The 22,120-nt window shown below is 31.0% G+C and overlaps 1 protein-coding gene across 1 annotated transcript in view; it reads right to left on the reverse strand.

Moving 5' to 3' along the window:
• Positions 1 to 19,641, reverse strand: part of LOC148179121 (uncharacterized) — a 29,063-nt gene extending 9,422 nt beyond the window's left edge. The window contains exons 1-2 of the mRNA XM_088029642.1: positions 19,491 to 19,641; positions 11,685 to 11,762 (exon numbers count right to left, since the gene is read on the reverse strand). Coding sequence (XP_087885768.1) covers positions 11,685 to 11,762 — 78 coding nt within the window. The 5' untranslated portion in view covers positions 19,491 to 19,641. The remainder of the gene's footprint in view (positions 1 to 11,684; positions 11,763 to 19,490) is intronic.
• Positions 19,642 to 22,120: the final 2,479 nt, after the last annotated feature.

The following is a 22,120-nucleotide window of genomic DNA, read 5'->3' on the forward strand; positions in this document are numbered from 1 at the left end:
AACAATAACTGTTCTTAGATGTACATAAGGAAGAAGGTGTTAAAGATGGATCATTTGGAAGGAGGTAAATGACTATTGTAAATGCCAAGACATCCTTTAAAATGTCTCATTCATTTCATTAGCTTACAGTGTGCGAAAGCATTTTAGTGACGTTTCTCTCGCGTCTCTAATATTGTCCTGATTTCAATTCTATTCTTTGATTTTTTTCTGTAGAATCTGAAACAATGTGTTCTAAGAATCTGAGAACGAAGAATCTAAGAATCTAGAATGAATGCACACAATCAGGAATAAAAACCTGGAATTTTGGGTATAGAAAATATAGAAGGACCACTGTCTAAATTTTTTTCTTAATAAGAACACCTACTTTACTTTCCTAAAATTTAAAAATCTGGGCAACATTTAGAATTTCTCAAATTGAACCTATAAGATACATATTTGAAATCTGAAATTTTCAAATATAAAAGCGCGATATCTAGTTGATTTGTGGAGCAAACTTGAATTATTATTTAATACAGAATTTTACCCAAAATTCAAAACATGTGCTATTTTTTAATGTAGGTTAAAAAATAAGTGAATTAGAAGGAATTAAAGATTCCTATAATGAATTTTATGTTTTTAAATTTAAATTTAAATTTTTAATGCCCCATATCTTTCAAACTACTTCTTATATATTCAAAATTCGATTCAAACGATGAAAAACTATTTGGCCAGTCGACATATCTTGAGCTGCTTTTTCGGTTGCTGTATGTAAACTCAAAGATCACCTCAAAAAAGCTCGTTAAAAATGACTTCGAAAAGTCCATCTAAAAACTTATTTTGCCCATCTTGTTTATTTGTAAAGCAAAACTTTTGAGCTGCGAGAAAGTGCCAAAATTTTGAAGCTCTATATCTCCGGAACTACGACAGATAAAAAGATGCGGTTTGCATCATTTTTCTCGCATTTATTTCGTTAAGAATGCCGTCTTTCACTAATTTTTTTTTAATTTACAATGTAGGTTTTTTTGGGTGAACTCCGGAATTTTCGGTGATGCAATAAAAATTTATTATCAAATTTGATATGAAAATTATAGCTCTAACAGAATTTGTTTTATGTCAAAACCCACAATTCAAAGATTAACATAAATTTATCTTCAATCGTCTGTTTTATAACGTATGAAAACAAACATTCACCGGCTTGATATGTTCATGTCATGTTAAACAGCAGCCGGTTTTGTTTTGTAATTTTTGCATAATTTGTAACAATCTTCCATGTACTTGACATGAATTCTGTTGATAAGGATTTATTCAATTGCAAACCTCTTCATCAAAAGTTTTTTCCGGGCTCAACTAAAGTCAAAAAAATAAAAATAAAAATGAAAAGTGTGCATAATTTTAAATTGAGAAAAATTGGTTTCGATTTTGATGATGTTGTCCGTTTGCTAAAGGATGATAATTTTTCTTTGTTTATATCTCACCTTTTGTGTGGTACGTAAAATTTTACAAAATTAGCCTTGATATGCAAGTGTCTCTTGGACTTTCAAGGTGCAGTGCCCCCGACTTGAATGATCTCAGAAAAATAACATACTCTGTCACGTCTGCATCTTGGGCAATTAAGATTTAGAAACGAAAAGTAAAAAAATCAAGAAATATTCTTGTCTTGGTATGTAGCTACATCATTTTTCTATCGATTGAATATGTAGAATAATTTTATTGGTAATAATTATAAATTTTATACTTTTACCCCAAAGTGAGTAATAATCTAATAATGTTAATACATTTCTTAGTCATCTTGAAACAAAATTGATGACTTCATTAGATCCTCATAATGCATAAAATCGTACAAATGTCTGTATATTCAAGGTAAAACATAATTTAAAATATATAAACATGTTAAGTTAATAAGTAGAAATATTATATTTAAACATAAATACATATAGCTGGCCTTTATGATAAATATTTTGAACTACAAACTCGACATGAATCTCAAGAACGAATAACACTTTAATTACAATCATTGCAACACAGAAACAGCAGTGATTATTGTTGAAAACAAACAAAAGCGGATTGAGGAAAAATCCTTGTGGTTGTCGAAAAGAATAGATAATGCCGTCAGTAAATTTAATAAGGACGAACCGTGTCTCAAGTGAATTTCTAATCAGGATTGATTCATAAACAAAAGGAGCGGGGTTAATTACAACATTAGTGAAAAGGTTGAACTCTACCTACTGCTCATCACTACATCAGTAACAATCGACAGGTGCCATGACATGCAATCATTTAAGATCTACAACTCCGTTATCCAGAAAGGTGAGGAACGATGAAGCAAATGATTCAAACGCATTTAACGTTAAACACAATGTATTAGAGACGCTGTGGTAATTACAGGGCAAGCGTTAAACGAAAAATTACTGTGTGGTGAAAAAAAAGTTTACAAGTGTTAACAGAAGTTCATTCCCGGAACTGTATCATGAGAGTAACGAAATTTGCGATTCAGTTAATTTATTCCAAATTCGCGGGTGACATGGTAGATACAATGTTGATAAACATGACATTTCGGAACGTGTTTACGTTACTTAATTACTGGATATAAATTTTCATGTTAATTTAATAATATGTGTACACATGTGTAAACAGTGACGGACCGTCTGACAAGCTCAAATTAATGTTAAGTTGCTATTTCTAAATTGACTGTAATAGACCCCCTGTTATTTCCTCTTAAACCATCATGAGTTAAAGATTTCGACGATGTAGCGGTAAAGTCTGAATTATTAACATCTGTGACCTTTTGACTTGTGCGAACTTAGAAATTCTTATAATTAATCGTTATCGGGTGATCTGTGAAACATAATTTTATCGACTTCAACTAATAAGGTAAATTTATAGCCAGGAGTATTATTGTGAGCAGCACAAGCCTCCAATACACCAATATGAATAAATCATGATTCTATCTTCGGCTGTAAATTTCTATTATGATATTCACACCACGATCAGATCATACGAAATTTCAACGAATCTAGATCAAAAACTACACGTCCCACTTTGGTTCTTCGACCGTTCTCAGCAGATTGATTTATTTTTGAATTCGTTGCGGGATATGACCTGTGGTGAAGAACCATCTGCGATTGTCAGAACTGGACGTAGAACGTGTTAATGAACGCATACTGACAAGATAGGTACCTTAATAACGCCGCGATAATGAATTAAATTGTGTACAATCTTCCTAACAGTAAATCTTTGTTTTATAGAGTCAAAAGAAAATCTAGAACTACGTTTTGTAAAATCGGTTTTACACGTTAAATGAATTTCAACAGCTGGCAGTCTTTATTATAAACGCAAAGCCGCACTTACAATAAGATAATTTAAGTATGGTGTTTCCATAATTGCCGTAATTAACACAGCGATATCCGTGAAATATGACTGTTTTATCGTTATTGAAACGATTACGAACAGAAGATGGCCTTTATCCACTCGGTTCGTCTTCATTTTTAATAGAAGAGATCATGTTGCTCGTTGTAATAAGCAATTACTCAATATATTATCTGTTTGTATGCAAATGATCAGCTTGCATAACTTTGCAATTAAATATATTGCATTCATGGCATATGCTTTTATAAATTGTCTATTGAAATGTACATCTTGGGGTCAATATAGCATGTTATGAAATAATAATTCAATATTGCTCTGAAATTTATTTACGCTTGAAACGCATAAAAACAAAATAGACATTTTACTTGAGTGAATAAATCAGATCCTTTATACGATAACCACTACAATTAGTAACTAATTAAATTTCTGTAAGCGTAAGAAATCGGCTCTAATTATAATAATAAAATTACGTTGGAACTGTGATTATACTGTCATAAACCGACTACAAATCTGTGGTAAACGAGAGAAACCAACGTGTAATAAATAATATTTCCAACAAGTAATTGTCAAGTTTATTTTTACTCATCTTGATGAAGCACGTTGCGATTTATTAATACAATCCAATATACAAACTTTTAATAAATGTGAATATCCACCAAACTAGGTCTTATTTTACAAGATGATTTTGTAAAAAAAAAGTGAATTAGCACCTTATTGACCAGCGTATGCATAAAAAATGTAAGGCTTCCTTCCGATGTAGGAAAATTGAACGTTCTTCTCATTGTTTAACAGAGTAATTAATTGAAGTTTTGTGTGCAATAAATAGTAAAAGACGTCTGATAAATAAGATGCAAAGAGTAATTAAAAAAAAAAGTTGAATTTTCTCAAAAAAAAAAAGATCACATATCTCCATACACGAGTCGTCAGCTGGCATGACTTTCAGAACTTTTTTCTTGATACTGCTGTCGGGGATTTGCATTAAATCTATCAAATGGATACCTTACTCCGTAAAGCTACAGCTCACATTTATTTACCACATGTAGGCAATTTTTTTCGACGATTTGGACCTTATGTCATTTCATTAATATTTTTCTGCAGAATCATTATTTCGATGAATTCATATTTTATGTGGTGTCTATAATATTAATATTTTTTCACTACTATCTTGAGAACATGTCATTGTGTCGTGTGCTTTCGAAGCGTTTAAATCAATTTCTCTCCTACAAATTGTCCTACAAATAAATAAAAACAAACGTATTCTGGGTTGCCTACATTAAGCAAAATATTTAGTGGAGATGGAAACAAACGTCATGTATATGTCAAAAATGAAGGTGATTTATTGGTTTTAGATTAACAATTGCAAATGACTATATTTATATGAAATAGTTATATACAAATGTATAAATCACCGAAAAGAAGAGTTATATGTAATTAATAAGAAGAATAACGCTAGGGCCAAAAAAGTGTCCTCTCCTTTGCTATAAAGGGTCCGGAAACACTTGTGGTCACCCTCAAAATCGTCTTTAATTTTGAAAATAAAATTTTGAAAATGTGCATAAACTTATAGTTGACAATGCTCTAGAATCTGAGGTAAAAATTTGTCATATATCACTGATAGTTCCGGTGGCGCGACGCCTGAAAATTTAATTTTTAGCAATTTATGAGTGTTTGTGGAACCAATCGCTAATTTATTTTTTTTTCAATATAAATGTGTTAAAAATATTGCAATTTTCAATTTAAATTTTATGCAAATTGTGTTTAAAATCTGAGTAAAAATGCATTAGATTATAATAAAAATGAGATATTTTTATCACAGTTATGTTGAACATAAATTGAATTAGCGAGTTTTTCCACAAAAACTCAAAATTCGCTAAACTAATGGTGATGAAATTTTTCCGTCAGATTCTGAAGCTTGATCGACTATAAGCCTATGCATATTTGCAAATTTTTATTTTTGAAACTAAACGCGTTGGTAGACCCTGTATAATTTTTTATAATTTTGTAAAAAAAATCACCAAGTTGGCCTTTACAGTTTTTTCACTTTGGGAACTTTTGAATATATTTTTTTAATTGGGTGCTTTAGGAGTTACACGATAGCATTGTTTTTCAATTATTTCCGATGCATTAAGAAACTCCTTAAAACACTGCTTTTTGAGATAGTACTGTTGTCAATTGCCTATATCAAAAATATGAGATTTATCCAAAAATTAAAGTCATTTTATGACAATTGACACTTTAATAACGTTTCACCTACTTAACCGTTCTAGGAAAATGTCCCTAAATGGACACTCAAAACTGTTCTAAATATCGCGCACTTGCTCTTTTTATTATTTCCCGACGCGTGCGCCAAAAGCCATGCCTAATGAAACTTGTATTTTAATACATAATATACCGTTTTAACCTCAAAACTATCTAACACATGTTCTCAAATAAAAGAACGTGGAAAAAAACACAACAAGGTTTCACTACGTACTTCACACGTACTTTGTCAAAGGAAACACGTTTGTGAGATTTTCAAGTTTTTCTTAAATTTATGGAAATTTAAAATTTTACAAAAATTTAGCTTCATAAAAATAATAAGCTCATATTTTTTGTGCATCTTGTAGAAATTCAATTAATTAAAATGAGTCCAGCCATCTATTCATAACCACCAAGTAGAATTAATTATAAACTGATTAAATTAAGATAAAACATACCAATGTAGTTCAATATATCAATTTACAGTCAATTTGCCTTATCTGTCAATGGTTATCTCAATAATAAAATCCATTATATTCGTGTTTAACTAATGAATCCAGAGGTGTCCAATTAAATTATTATTATCACGTAAAAAACCTCCGAAAAATCTCCTAAATTATTATTATATGTAATTCTAAACTACTACTTAGTTGAAAACAGATAAAAAATAAAACGCCTAAAGCTGTAATCGCATGTGTTAGGAGAACGAACATGAATATGAAAATATTGCACAGCCAAAGCTTGAGATGATCTGCTAACCTATTTCTCAGGCTAACTTTCTTTGGGTGGGTGTATGGTCGTTTATCGGTTTTACAGTGTTATGTATGATATGTTGCACTGTAACAAGGACGTAGGCAAGGTATGGGTGTGGAATCTGATTATCTATGATTTAGCTGGATATAGCGCTTTATTTATACCTAGCCATCTTCTCTCAGCTCTGCTTTGTGCTCAGAGCTTTTAATTATTCCAAACTAATTTGTAGGGGAGAGGGGGGCATAGTGGGGTACCGGGGCATAGCGGGGTAACACTCCTGCTGCTCAAATCAAACGCCGTGAAAAAAGTCGAATAGCGTGTTTTGATTGGTTGTTAGTTGACAGTTAACCACGTGTGTTTTATAAAACAAAATGTGAAAACCTATATGTTTTATAAAACAAAATGTGAAATTCAGTGTTTTCGCTAAAAAATTCGCGAAGTTAGGAAGCAAGTTTTTTTCAAATCTAGTCATACAAATGTAGTGGCTAAATATGATGAACCTGCTCATTTATGTGCAATATGCATTGATGCCTAAGTAATTTTAAAATGTTACTTTTTCTAAGTAGGTACACAGTTATTCAAAAATTTGATTTCCCCATAGGGTACCCCACTTTACCCCTATGTGCGGGGCAAAGCGGGGCAAATCCCATTTTTCAAAATAATGTTCACATGTCGAAAGTTTTTTGTGGTAATCAAAAAAAGTACAACAAAAATCATCCGCAATACATTAGTCTATGATATTTAGTAAAAAAAAATTGTTAATTTCTATTATTTTAACATGCGTGGCTAATTGAATGTTAAGTACCCCACTATGCCCCCCTCTCCCCTACTAGCAGTTATATTCGTGAGAAACTAACACATTACCTGAGCTGTAAAATTCCTTTTGTCATAAACGAATTGATATAGAACTAACGATATCAAGCGTTAAAATTTTTCATTACTGACACTTTTACACATGATTTGCATTTTATTGTATTATTTTAATGACGATGAACTAGTTTTTATTGTCAACTTATCAAGTACCTTATTTTACCTTACAAAGAAGTCATATTGACCGTTCTAAAGACCTTACACGAAATTCGTGTTTTCTGTGAACAAGAACCGTGACATTTAAATCGCGTAAATAACGTTAGTGTGAATGTCAGAGATGCACATCTTATCGAATCTTAAAAGGAACCGGTTCGATAATCTAATACAGAGTATAGACTCGTGCCGGGAACATTTAGTCTATGTAATGTTGCCTACACTTTAAACAGACGAAGATGATCGGATCTTCATTTGATTGAAAGTATAACAAATTAAATTACAGGTACCGATCAAAACGATGTCCTCATTTAAACACATTAGAACGAGAAATTTTACCTCTGTAGAAAAAACAAGACACACCTACACTGTAAAATCTGTATCATTATTTATACTATATTTGAAGAACTATGGACTATTCATTATATTCATGCCCCGAAGAGTTTTTCTGTGCAAAGTGTTAATCAAAATCTGGCTCGGATAAAATAATTTGGTGTTATTTATGTTTGTTAATAATAGTTGTAATAATGTAATTTACACCTACGTACCGCAGTACTTCCTCCTTTTCTTTGCAAACAATCATTCATTGCACAAAATCCCTTTTGTATCTTTCACAATAATATTTACTCCATTCTTTTTCAGTTAGGTTGTTACGATCTATGGGAAATAAATACTAAACAAAAATCACTCTAAAAAGATCTGCTCAGACTTAACCAGAGAATGATTTTCTATTTATGTTTCATTTGTAAGAACAATCAGGCAATCAGTTTATTAGAAACGTTAAACCTACAACACAATTTGCGATAACAAAAGTGCTTATTACCATAAAGGTTATTAACAATTTAAACCTAAAATTACTTCCCCATCGTTTGTCTCAGCTAATTTAGCTTCCAGCTATTTCAACATCCATATTTGAAAACCTCAAAAAACCCTTTCGGTTGTTAAAATGAAATAAAACAAACTGAGAAAGAAAAAGTTTAAAAGACGATCTTCTGATGGTACCTTAAATTTAATTACCTTCTATAAATTCACCGCTAGAAGCATAATTCATGTTTACTTATTAGCACCATATGCACCATGAAGTAATAAAAATTCTGGAGTTTTTTCAGATGGGTAAAACCTAAGTAGTAGCTGGACTATTACAAATATTTGTTTACAGAATACTAAATTGCGTCGTCCAAGTGTCTCAAAAAGTTTCCCAGTAATTTTCATTTTTAAAATTCTGCGGTACGATGTCGACTAGCATAACTGCTGAACCCAATCCTAACCAGCACTCTTGGCATTTCATTCCGCTTCCAAGGGTCATCCAATGGCATCATCAATTGCTCTCTCGACAAGCAATTTGCTAATTACAAAAAATGCACCTATAAAATGACATAAATTCTTCCAAATATACTTCTATAATTTAATAGACAACTTCATTGAAAATATTTAATACTTCTTTTTAGTTACTAAAACACGGTGCGTCTTTAGAATAAGTACACATAACATACCTATTTGTGTTTACTTTGTACTTTTATATGCAACTAATGCAACGTATACGATTCAGCATGTATTTAGATTAGGCAATTCAGAAAACCATTAATATTAATGAGATTTACAATACATATCTCATTATTTGATAATAGGATCGCAACACATAATTCTCGTCGCTGCACTTGCAAAAACAATGTGTGTTCGTTTATACAACTTTAACCTTTTGTTGCATTTATTGTTTTAACATTGTAAATGGAAAGAAAATGCCTGAACTATTAAAGATAATGGAAGTATGGTTAGTAAATTTTGTTTCAAGTTCCAAAATTTCCTGCTTAGATGGTTTTAAAATAAAAATAGATTAAAAATGGTTGTAAAACTAGTGAAACGTACTTGAAAAATCCTCGAAAATACATTTAATTTTTTGAAAATTTATTTATTTATTGTGGTAGGAATGAAATGATAACAAAAGCTTCTCATTTTGATGTCTTACATAGGCATACTATGGTACTTTTAAATCCTCTGTTAAAGGTTTTTGGTTTACTACGTTCCCAACAACGATTGTAAGCTCAAAAACTTTTTTTATTAGCACAACAATTCTTAAATTTTTGGGTTTTGAGATATTCACATTTTTAATCTAGACAATAGTCAGTTTCAGGTTTTTGAGTACCTATAAGTCAGTCTAGGAGTGGATAAGTTTAGAAATGAAACAATTTGAAAATACCCTAAAAATCGATATATGGAAAAATTGTTAAAAGTTTAAAAGTGGAAATTGATTTTTTTTTCAATCTTTCGATTTCAGGAACGTAAAAATTGCTACAATTATATCTGATAAATGTTATTGTATAAAGGACGTGTATAAGTTTTTTAAAATTGGATTGTTTTTTTTGTGTTGAATTACATACTCCTAAAAAATAGAGACACAGTATTGCACAAAGGAAAAGAACTTAGAATATTTCCTTTTTACTTTGTTGGTTTGGCTTTTGCGTGTTGGTTTTAAAACAAACAGATATTTTAAGTAGTTTTTCAGTATCTTTCTTCAAGTATTCTTAATTCCTTTTTAATGCCAACATAAATTACAGGATCATACAGTCGGACTTTCGCCGTTCTTCGCTGGTTTAAGTTATTACTTTATTTTTTTTTAAGAATACAGCATGATAATATTAAAGTTTTAATTAAAAGTTTATTTATTTTGAATTCAGCAAAAAATGTTATTGCTTTGCCATTTTTTTGTAAGTTTTTTCCCTCTTGTGTTTTTACTACTTTTTTTAAATTATTTTGCTTTGTATTTTTTGTTTTAACTTAGTATAAAATATATAGGTAAGTATGTACACACGTATTAATAAATTTAGTATGTACATATGAAACCCAACCTCGTTTTCACCACGATGTTGCACTTGCCCATCGCGGTTTTTGCGGTTCGCGGATTTCTTGTGGAACCTAACCACCGCGAACGGCGAGGTCTGACTGTACTTATTTTGAAGTACAAATGAAGTTTAAATTTACCACTTTTTGACAAATTTTATTTTGTACATATTGTGACAAAATCTACATTTTTTTTCATTTCAATTCTTTGTCTATTTACACCAATAAGAAATAACAATTTTTTAGTAATGATTTTCGCGAACTTAACATCCATTCGCTTTAGCGACGGAAAAAATAAATTCGAATTTTCAAATCTTTTGATTTGTACCTCAAAATCAAAATACCTTAACTGCTTTTTTTATATATTTTTTTGGTGGACGTCTCGTCTCGGACGAACCTACTCGATTATTTGTACAACAAGACTTATCTTTTTATATGCTTTTTGTTAGATTATTTTTTTTACAATGTAAAGACATAATAAATAGTTGACATAGTGTAGAATAGCAAATGATGACTGAAGACAATTTTTTTTATGTTGTCTTTATTCGTAGTTGCAAATACGCCCTATACAGTTACTTCTGCCAAGCTTGGACTTATTAAGAAATAATTCAAAATTCAAATCAATCACGATCAAGACGAGTGTTAATAGCGATGCTTTTGAACCCACAGGACGTCGACGGAGTGTCGTGGTTTATGGCTTTATGGCCATTCAGTTGCGTCACGGATATTAATAATTGTTTCCGTGGTCGCCCGCATACTTAATTTATAATCTAGCGGTTGAGAATTGGGAGCGGTCATTAACGATACATTGTTGATATGTGGGAGAATTACCAATTATAATTGAACTTGCACATTCCAAAATAAAAACGTGGCATAAGTTTGTGTATCATTTAGTTACAAATAACTACCTACCAGTCGTCGGTGGTGAATCTATTGTTCTTACCCACATTTCTCATTTGTGTTTATGTTTATTCATATTTAATATAATTTCAAGATTACACTTACTATTGCAAAAGCGGTTGCGATTACTGTATTAAAATTTCCAGTTAATGAATGTAACGAGGTATGTGTGACAAAATTATTAGTCTTGTACATGGAATCAAGACGTTAATAACCATTAGTCCCAAAATAGGTATTTAAAATGTCGCTTGTCGTTCAGAAAAAACTAGGAAGATATCTGTATTCTTGTTAATTAAATCAGCATCTGCCTTGAGGTGTTATTTTGTTGTTACTCTTCATGACATTAAATACAAGTTTAATGTTAAAACATACCTTGTACTTTGTAACAAGTTATACATACAGATTGGCAATCAGAAAAAATTAAAGTCACATACCCGTAGATCACATATCGTAATCTATAAATAGAACCTGCTCCTAGGTATGTATGTAGTGTAGATACAATTCCAATTTATCTTTTTATTAATTGTGGGTATATTATATCCAAACAATAACTTTGTTCCTTTAGAGCGATAAATATAGCCACTAACCTTGCATCCCTCGCAGGTAAAAGCACCAAAGTGGAATCCGGCCGCTGGCTCTCCGCAAACCTTGCACAGCTGGTTCATCTAAAATTTACACATTCTAATTACTAACTAACTAACATCATTTACTTTTCGTAAAGATAAATTACGTAAATACACAGACTGTCGTTCGCAGAAGGTAAACCATTATCCGCATAACGTTCTGCTAATAAATGAACAAATCACATTTATTATTAAACAAGTTACATATTCATAATGCTTCTTAAGCAGTCAGTTTAAATTTAACATATGAATCATTCTTTATTTAACTGAATATTTACAACATTATTACCTTACCTATACGAATTGAAAAATCATGCTCATACTTCATACATTCAAAAGCAAACGTGGATAACATAAAAAATGTCTTTGCTTGTTTAGGCAGTGCCGGTTATTGTTATTGTTATAGTCTCGTGACACTACATTCTTATTTAATAGGTGTGGCATAAAATTTTTACGCACAAAATATTAACTACATAGTTCAAAAGTTGTTTTATTATTTTTGGAAAAACGCATTTGGAGACTACTTTGTTTAATTATAATTTCACTCATTTTGTTTCTTAGCGAATTCTAAACAATTTCTTTCGACGATTTCTACTCTATCATTTTTTACGTCCATAAGCAAATTAAAATAATTCTTTATCATCAAGAAGTTTTCTAAAATAGTTTTTTTAGGCTGCGTTAGCATTGAAATCACCAGATCTTTGAAAATATCATGTAAACTAAAAAACCATCCCTAGCTTACTCTTATAAAAAGCATTTTTAATTGTTTTTTCAACACTTTCGAAGAATTTCATAACTTTACATGTAAAACTTAAAATAATCATTTTTCAAGAATATCTCTAAATCCAGACCTGATGGAGCAAAACGGTCTTCACATTCGAAATAAGGAAACCATTCTACTTTAGAAATGACTTTCCAGTTCTCCAGTACCTTGTTGACTAGTGTAATCAATCAAAAATAAGTACAAGCCGTATAATGCTGCTGAGGACATTGTTGTTTATACATGTATCTGTGGTACAGTAAACATAACAACAATACAGGCGGCTATCCGTATAGGTACCGTTATGACAATTAATATAAATCATACACAATTTGTAAAAGCTGGTGCTTCTACTGCCTAATAGGCAAATTAGTGCTTATTTTGTTAGTTTTTTAATCAGAATAAAAAATCTTCCAATGTTTTTGTACATTTCTGCTCACCTCAATTTTTTGTTTAGAATGAGTGCTTATTTCTTTAGAAAATGACATCGTCTATTTCGAGTGCTCCATCAATACAACATATGTTCAGATAAAAAACTGCGCTCTAGCTAAAATTTCCTCAAACTCCTTCAGTTGCGCTTTTTTCCTGAGGTTCCTCACCTGTATAAATCATTCTTATGAACAGTAAATTAAATATCTACAGCTCTATTGACAAATGTAAGTAATAATTATGTACACCAATGAAGTATAATTTAATAAACAGCAGAAGAAAATTTATCACGAACGATAAACGTTCTCGTTTCATATCGATCTTGTCTAATCACAGCTCCCACTTAAAATATCCAATTTTTTTACTATCCAATTATTAAATTTCTTACTTCACTGAAAAACATTGAATAATTCCCATATTTTATTTAAAATTACCCAGCAAGAGCGCTTTTCCCGTTCAAATTGTCTTCAGACTTTTTCCAGTCTGTTAATCTGTATAAAGTAAACCCACACTACATCATCAACATTAACCGTGACAACCATAGCCTTGTCTATACAAATGAGTGACTGTTTTATTAGTTTCTCACTTTCTCACCCAAGTATACGAGGGTCGCTTCGCAAACTGCACCTTTAAGGAAGTTAGTAAAAAATGGAAAAATAGGCCAAGGCAAAAAAAACTTCAATTATTCATCGACTTCTCATATTTTATTCATTTTTAATAGCATCTCCGAAGATAATTTTGTAAAATTTGCTGTTTATGTTATGATGCATAACTAATAATAATAATAATAGTTTTAACACTAGTTTTCACTATTAGGTACACAATTTTTTAATTTTAAGAATTTGTTGAGATGAATAAAATCCACCAAAGAAATAAAATGTGAAGATGTGAAGGTGCTATCATTGCTCAGATTTTAATTTTGTTTAAAATCAATCGATGTATAAAACACCCGTTCTCATCTGTTGCTTTCTCTGTCCTGATGGTTCACAGCTTTTTCGTCGGTATTTTTTGGTACTCATTTTACGCAGAATTTAACGCAGAATCCAAAACATGTGCATTCCAAAAAATTGAATTTTTGCGTTTTTCTTTGACCAATCAGAGATTTGGCCAGTTGATGGAACTGCTTTTCCAATTGATGGGCATATAAGTCAAATGTATTAACCGTCGTTTTTGCCCTTAAAAACTCCTTAAAACTGACCAGCAAACCAATAAAATGACAATTCTCTCTTCAGACACTCAGATTTGCAAGGTTTAGATTAGGTCAGAATCAGTCTTAAATAAAAAATTTTATTCTAATCCAATAATTTGCAATTTTGCAATCAAAATTTTATACTCACTTAAGCTTCAGATTTAATAAGTTCTAATAACAAAAAGAAAATGAAAATCATTTCTACCTGTCACGTAAACCTGATCTGAAACAATCCCTAGTTTCTTTTAAGTTTTAGGTTTATACGTGTGATTTTATCAGATTTTGATAACTTCTTCATTTGTTTGGTGGGTACAAATTCTACGAATCTTCAAAATCAATTATGTAGGCACATAATAGGTAAATCAAAATCTGATTATTATCCTTTTTTTTGATCCGCAAATATTTCAATCTAAAAAATTTCATAATTCCCACTTCAGAGAGAACTTCTTGACACTCTTAATCTGATCAGAATCAGTCACCCTAATTCCAAATTTGTATGCTGTTATTTTTATCTCAAACATTTCAGTTTTCTCTTGAGACACCTCCAAAGATATAAGTCCTTGTTTATTAATTGATTTTAATAACTATGTTTCAGTGTTTTGACTTGAAACATTTTAAGGCTACATATTCCACTGTTACGTCTTTTAAATTTCTAGAGTCCTAAATTGCTAGAGAAAAGTAGCGGTTTATATTTTGCCCATTTTTTCCATTTTCATTTGTAGGTCAACATAAAAACAAATATTTATTATTTGAAAAGTTGTATGCCTATTGGATCTGAATTCCCACAATATGTTCGTTCGACACTAATTGAAAGGTGTAAAAATAAGTGAAAAAATTAGCAAGTTTTTTGAAAGGGGATCCCGTCTAATACAAAATTAAAATATCAAAAATTTACATTACGAAATTGAAAGCTGTTAATAACAATAAATTAACTCTAATCAAGTGTTTTTCCAACTCGTATGTTTGAATGCATACGTTACCTAAAGCAAAAATGAATTACCAAAATTGGCCAATTACACACTTCTAAGTAGAGCGTATGTTTTTTTCTATAAAGATTGCTACAATTTGCTTAATTGGTTTCGTGCAATTTTTTATCGGAAAACACATTGCCCTATGCTATATTTCGAATTCAATAAAAATTTGCCACGTCTAATGAAAAACTGTCAACACTGTTTGTATTTATTTTCAAACGTTCTTGTGATTATGTGCTAATATCCTTTGTAAATAGAAAAGTATAACTTTTTATACTTGTGACAAAAAACTACGAACAACTTTATAAACAAAAATAAACCTACTAGTTTCATTCTAATTACCATTTTCATAATCGAAGTTCGTAACAATAAAACAAAAAGTAAGAATTTGAGTAACTCCAAACGGTGTTAACGTAATCAGAATGACTTGGTGTTTTATCTGGTGAACTCAGTTCAAAATTACATAAATTTACCTCTTACAAAGATAAACATAATCTTTTAATACGAAATGAAGACGATTTAGTCGCTCGAAAGGATTAATAAGTGAAAGTGTAATTTTTACTCGAGGCAACATATTTATTTACTTATTATTGTACCCAAAGATAAAAACTATCGTTAACAGGTTTATTTATTAAACAGAAGAGAGGCATCGCACTTGCAGAAGAAATTAGTATCAGTTTGATGAATTTCACTTCAAACATAAGGAAATATTCACCATTATAATTTCACTTCAATCTCGACTCGGCGCTAATAAACCAAGTGGCATCTACTAATGGTAATGTCAACAAAATTTTCACTACTAGAACAGTACATTTCTTTCTTGTTTATCTACAACCTACTTATATTAGATACCATTTACGCAAAAAATGCTGTCGTATTAAATTACTGAAGCCTCGTAGTATTCATTAACAATTACAACAATTTATTAGTATTCTATTTATTAGCATTTAAATTTATTAGTGCATTGATGTATATCGACTTGAGAATTGAATTATGTATACCTACGAATGCCAATCTATTTCACTTACTCGTCAAAGTAAAACGACATTCCTCTTGTATTTACATAGTATTATGTAAAAAATTTAATTTATGAATAACTACATTTAAATATACAGACAAATCTACTTTAAGTAATAACATAAGCGGTATGTTTTGATTATATCTGAGTACCATAAATAGCAACAAACGTATTTTTTGACGCAGCTTCAATTACATTAATTCAGAAACATTATTGCAAACTACAGGAGCTATAGTACTTTTTATCCATTTCACGGTAAGTATATCAACGGCTTGTCCAGAAAAAAATAATTTTGAAAGCAGTCACCGCGCAAGAAAGAAATGCATTGAAAACTCAAAACACGTGCGCTTCGCAACAAATTCAAACTAAGTATATTTAAGGAACCGCTATAGATCACAATCGAAAGTATTAAAAAGTGATATTCTCGTTTATCTACGATAATGCGAGTGTGAAACACTACATAATGATGAGTAAGTCCCATATCGGTGTCTTTTTTAAACGTATTACTGCCATAACCAATAGACTATTTCAGATAGTGATGTACTTAAATAGTAATGACGGCATGTGGACAAGACTTCATCAAGATGGTCAGCGGTAAAATGGTAACTATTCGTAGCATGACCATTAGCGATCATCCATGTACCAGAGACGAATAGAAAAGTCACTCAGAGGAGTCTTGTTAAAATTTTATGCGTACCTATTGCATGTACCATTTGTCAGAAACATGTAAATAAAACGACCACATATGTTACATTATTATAAAAATCTTGGTCATTAAAATATTATAAAAGCAGTAGCAAGCAATAAAATTAATTTATGTCGACAATTCTTATAAATTTTGAAAAGTATCACTTATAATTTGTTTTTAATAAATGGCCAATAAACTTGGTAACATGAGTGAATACATTTCCGTTACAATCTAAAATAAAAATACAAATAAACTATGCCTATAAATGTGTTTCTCTATGCATTGAAACAGCTTAGGATTATGTAAATTGATGAATTAAAAGTAAATTTTACAAATTTCACAATTTATCTGCATATTATACTAGATATTGTTATGTATGAGCATGTTTCCATATAATTTGCCAAGACTTTTAGCACTTATGACAGAATAATAAGTACAAGGTGACTGTTCTATTTTTGTGACAAAATATGTCTGTCGTTTATTTAACCTTTCGATTCTAAAAAGTGATAAAATGTTTAAACAAGCAAAAAGTTACTCCTTATAGAAAATAAACGAGCATTATGTCCTATCAAAATTTCTCTTCATAGTCTCTTCAATATTACAATTCAGCTAATCTGGTAAAAATCAGAACATTTATTTGGATTTACAACTCATGCTAAATTGTTAAGCCAATGTTTGACTTTCTTACATACCTAATTTTTAAAAATAACTTATTGTAGAACGTAGTAAAAGTAACTTCGAATTAGCAAGTTCTCTGCAGGCCGCTCGCATTTTTTTTTCATTTTGTCTCTAGGGTCTTATTTCTACTGTTTTTAAAAATCGTTGACTTCCGAAGAAATGCTTCAAATTGCATTTGACAATGAAGCTCTGATTTTAAGAAGTACCTACCTGTATATATGTATATAAGTACGGTGAATTCTAAACCATCAAAGTTAGGACAAATTTCTTTGAGGAATCTCCATTCGGCTCAATCAAATCGAAGAAAGACTTTCAGAATTGCGCGCAAATTAAAAAAATGGAAGGTAAGATGGTACACAATCAGTTTATTTACTCATACCTATCTGTGTCGGTGCATCTAAAAAAAAACAACCAAAAAAGCTCTGAACTTTTGCGTTTTCAAGATTTTCACATTACTGAAATATGAAGTTCTTTCTAATTTTCAAAATAAATTTAATTTGGATAATAAAATATGCAGTTTGAAATGGAACAGAAAAAAATTCCTTAATAATTCCTGAAGGTCTAAAATTGAGATTAATCCCAAACTGCTTATTTGGATAACAAAGAGGACAAAATCCCTTCTAACAAATACAGATGTATGAAAAAAGAACCTTTCAAATAACTATCATTTTGTACATTAATAAATAAATGTACCACACTTGTAAAAAAAAATCTTCCGAGAGAGCATCCAACTCTCGTAAAATAAAGAGTTTGCACATATTACAGCATTATTCACCTCCATTTAGTAGCATTATCCACATCTTTTCAGCCAAATATTAATTTATTTTGAGCTAGAAAAGGACCCTTTAATCGCAGGCTTCTTCATCAGACCCTTCTAAAAAGGTCATAATAAATTTTTAAAATAAACCATTATCATTTAGTTAACACAACATAGGTACTTAATTTCATATTAGAATCAAAAATTCGTGCAGCAATATAAATTTGAATGACTAAAGAACCGAATTAAACAGTGATGAGTTTCGCCTCTGGCACCGTTTAGCTGCTGAGGGATTGTGCTCATCTCATTAAAGATCACAAGTGGACAAAAAAATCGAAATTAGTAGAGACTTTTTAACCTTATAGTTTTTTCAAGTATCAAACTTGTGCTCGTACATTTGCATTTAGCTCTTCTTTAAAACTTTACTTGGTCTATTAATCACTATAAACGAACTGAAATTCCATTCTTCACAGCTGGCTCGTACAGTGAGAATCTTTCGTACCCCATAGAGTTCACTAAGACACTACTACAAGTTACGAGTGTAGAATACAAATCTTACAACACATTGGAGGTTCAAAAGCAATAAATTAGATATGTATAATTTAATTTGATCTCGAAACAATTCTTTCTAGTGCAACACACCCAAGCTAGTAAATCTCGGAATAGATCAGTGTTACCACAATTGCAGTTGGAAGATCAGAGGAAGTCTTGATACGTCTAATACCATAAACAGTACGTAACATAACTCAAGCAATTTTCACGCTTTGTGGCAATTGCAAAACATTTATAAAGATGGATTTCATGATCAGAAATCATAGTCATTATGATCAATTACGGTTTTAGGTGCGATCGAAGTAATGCTCATAGATGAGTACCTACAGAATATGTATTAAAAATGCAATCAATGTGGTTCAACATAAATGTAAACAAGAGATATTAGTCAATATATCTGCAACGGAAAATTTATCAATAAAGACAGTCACCTACAAAACACTTTTACTAAAACAAAAACTGAACTATATATCGAGCATGTTTTTGTGGTAACCTTCAAAAACCACTGCGGTACTAAAAACAAACTTTCCGAAAATCTAAACCACACGAACGTATATTTAAACCATGATGAAAGAAATCCTGGAATTAATTTTAATTCAGTGTAAAATTATTACGTGTGTTTTAATTCCAAGTCTGTGATTTACGTGTTGTGAGAATTGATTTTATTTTAACTCTAATAAATTAAAAAAAAAACCTTGACAACATGAATATCGAGTCAAATAACTAACCTTTCTGGAACGATATGTGAATTGAGCAGCGCGGCATTCCGAACTTCACGGATCGCGATTCATTTCATCAGCGAGCAGCAGGTAAGTCGCACACACAGGTACTGATCAGCTTCTCTACACCTGTACCACAACCATAACTTTAATTCAATGTAGTACCACAAGCTGTCGCTACCTGTCAGTGGTACCGCTAGTTCCCCCTCAAATCTTTAAACAACACCTACCAGTACATTTATTGGAGCTGCTTTAATTCCCTTCACTGTTTCAACTAATCATGGCAAGAAGGAGGAACAGGAAACGCCCCCTAAGTATTGATAAGTTTATCAGCTTAATTTGTTTGAGAGTTAACAAACCATGTGGTACAAAGGTAGTACCATAAAAACAATGATGGGTCGATATGTGGGGCAAATTGTGGTACTATTGTAGGTTCAACTTACCAAAGTTCAGTTACAAAGGTGATGTTTAATTGGTTTATTTACATCTGTGGGTGCCTAACAAAGTGTAGCTATAAATAAGAATTCCAGGTGTTCACTTCAACAAAACCTTATTCCAAAATGTCACAAAATTGTATCTGCAGACGACTCTTGACAATTCGAAATCTAAGTTCGAATTGCCGAGTGGTTTGAATTATTGAAGTTTTGAATTCTCGGGAAATACAAACGGAATCACTGAGAGACTTTTATTTTAAAACAAGTAAAATGTACAAGAACTTTTAGACAAGTACATCTTTTTCTTTTCACCACTTTCAACTTTCGCGATAACTTTGCTATTCTCGGAACCCGAAGCACATTTATATTTTCTCTTTGTGTTCACCCTGACACGTGGTTAAAAAGCATGATTGGAAAATAAACAGAAACATCATTAAAACAATTCACGGAACTCTCGTCAAAATATAAAAATATAGTTCTTGGAAAATTCTTCGAATTGAAGTTATGATCCTACAGATTTTAAACAGCTTGTGTTATTATTTTTGAAAGAGCAGAATGTCTGCACTTATGAGCACCTACTAGAATTAGAAAATTTTCATTGTGTTACTGAATATTCGTTCTATTAGTTGAAAATCTGCGAGAGGATAATTCTAGGAATCTACACAGTACACTGATGGAAAGGAATATTACCTATTTTGGGAAGTTTTAAACTGTTTTGATTCCGAATCTGATTTCGTCGGCTTAGGTTGTTAAGTTGCTAAGGCCATTTTGATTTTTCTTAACCAATATTGAGAAATCTTGATTTTTTACATATTTGTCGTCAAATTTGGAGAATGAAAATAAAATGTTTCTTAATTCTGAAATAATAACACATGAAAGGATCCGACGCTGAACTCTTCTGTTATCCTTTGTAAAATTGAAAACGCATTTTGTTTAGAAATGGACTTGGCGACTTAACAAACCGACGATTTAATAAATTTGATTGAAGATTTTACATACTATAATATTATGACGAGGATTTATAAATTTTAAATCGGTGTTTTTCAGGTGGCGAGTAATTAAAAAAATACACGAATAGCTCAGATATCTTTAATTTTTATCAGGGACATTTAAAAATGTAAACAACAAGCAAAATTCACTTCCATCTGGTTTTGGGAAAATTCATTACACCGGTGTTGTCTTCTTTTCGGACAAACATCTTCATTCTTCTTGACAAGTTGCTTTTCTAAAAAAAACATTGATGAACTGGAAGGGAAAGCGAAATTTGGGGAAATTTTAGGAAGAATTAGTGCAAACAAATGTGGGAAATGGAAAAGATTTTGTCAGTGAGCAGAGTACTGTCTGAACGAAAAAGTGGGAAGTTGAAAAATTAGATATTTGGGTTTAAATATGAAACACATGGTAATGGAGACTTACAACAAAAATGAAAAATATCATGGAATGGAGGAAGTTTTAATAGAAATGGGACTGAGACTGGATAAAATAAGGAAATAAAAGAAAAGATTAAAATCTTAAAAGGTAAAATGGCATGGAATAGACACATTACAGAGGTACTCTTCAAGAAAAAACTGAAAAGAACGTGAGGGTAGAAAATAAAGGGACATGTACATGTTACCACATTTTTAAATTCACATTTTGATTTCATTTTCATGCTTTTGGCAATAAAAGAAACATAATGGGTTAAATTGGCCACCGATATCTCAATTTTGAGATTTGAACAAAAATATCTGAAATTAAACACAAACGATTTCAAAGGTTCCTCTTCGAGTTGTTAGAAGAAGTTGAAGAGATTGTAGCCGGAAAAAGATAGAGAAGAAAATTAAAATGCCAAGTCAAGAATGTCATAGAAATGAGAAATGGAGAAAAATCGAAACAAACTCTTCGAACCATAAGATAAAAGATGAAAGAATTTCTTCTTCAAGTTGTTAGAAGAGACTGAAAAAATCACAGCCGCAATTAAAAGTAAGTATGTTATAAAATATTAATGAAATGAGGCAGAAACGGATAAACGTGATTTCCCTTGGTTGTCTAATAAATTTTCCCGATTTTTTGAGTCTTGTCAAAATGAAAGGGTGGAATTTGAGAAGTTGATCGTGTTCAAATATTAATTAAAAAAAAATGTGGATTTTTCAGATTAATTACTCTAATTTCTCAAATTTAAGGAATACATACATGAATGATATTTGGACAAGTTACTATTTTTGC

The sequence above is a fragment of the Gnatocerus cornutus genome, chromosome 2 (genome assembly GCF_029298725.1).
Source record: "Gnatocerus cornutus isolate USDA-ARS CGAHR chromosome 2, icGnaCorn1.1, whole genome shotgun sequence".
NCBI lineage: Eukaryota > Metazoa > Arthropoda > Insecta > Coleoptera > Tenebrionidae > Gnatocerus > Gnatocerus cornutus.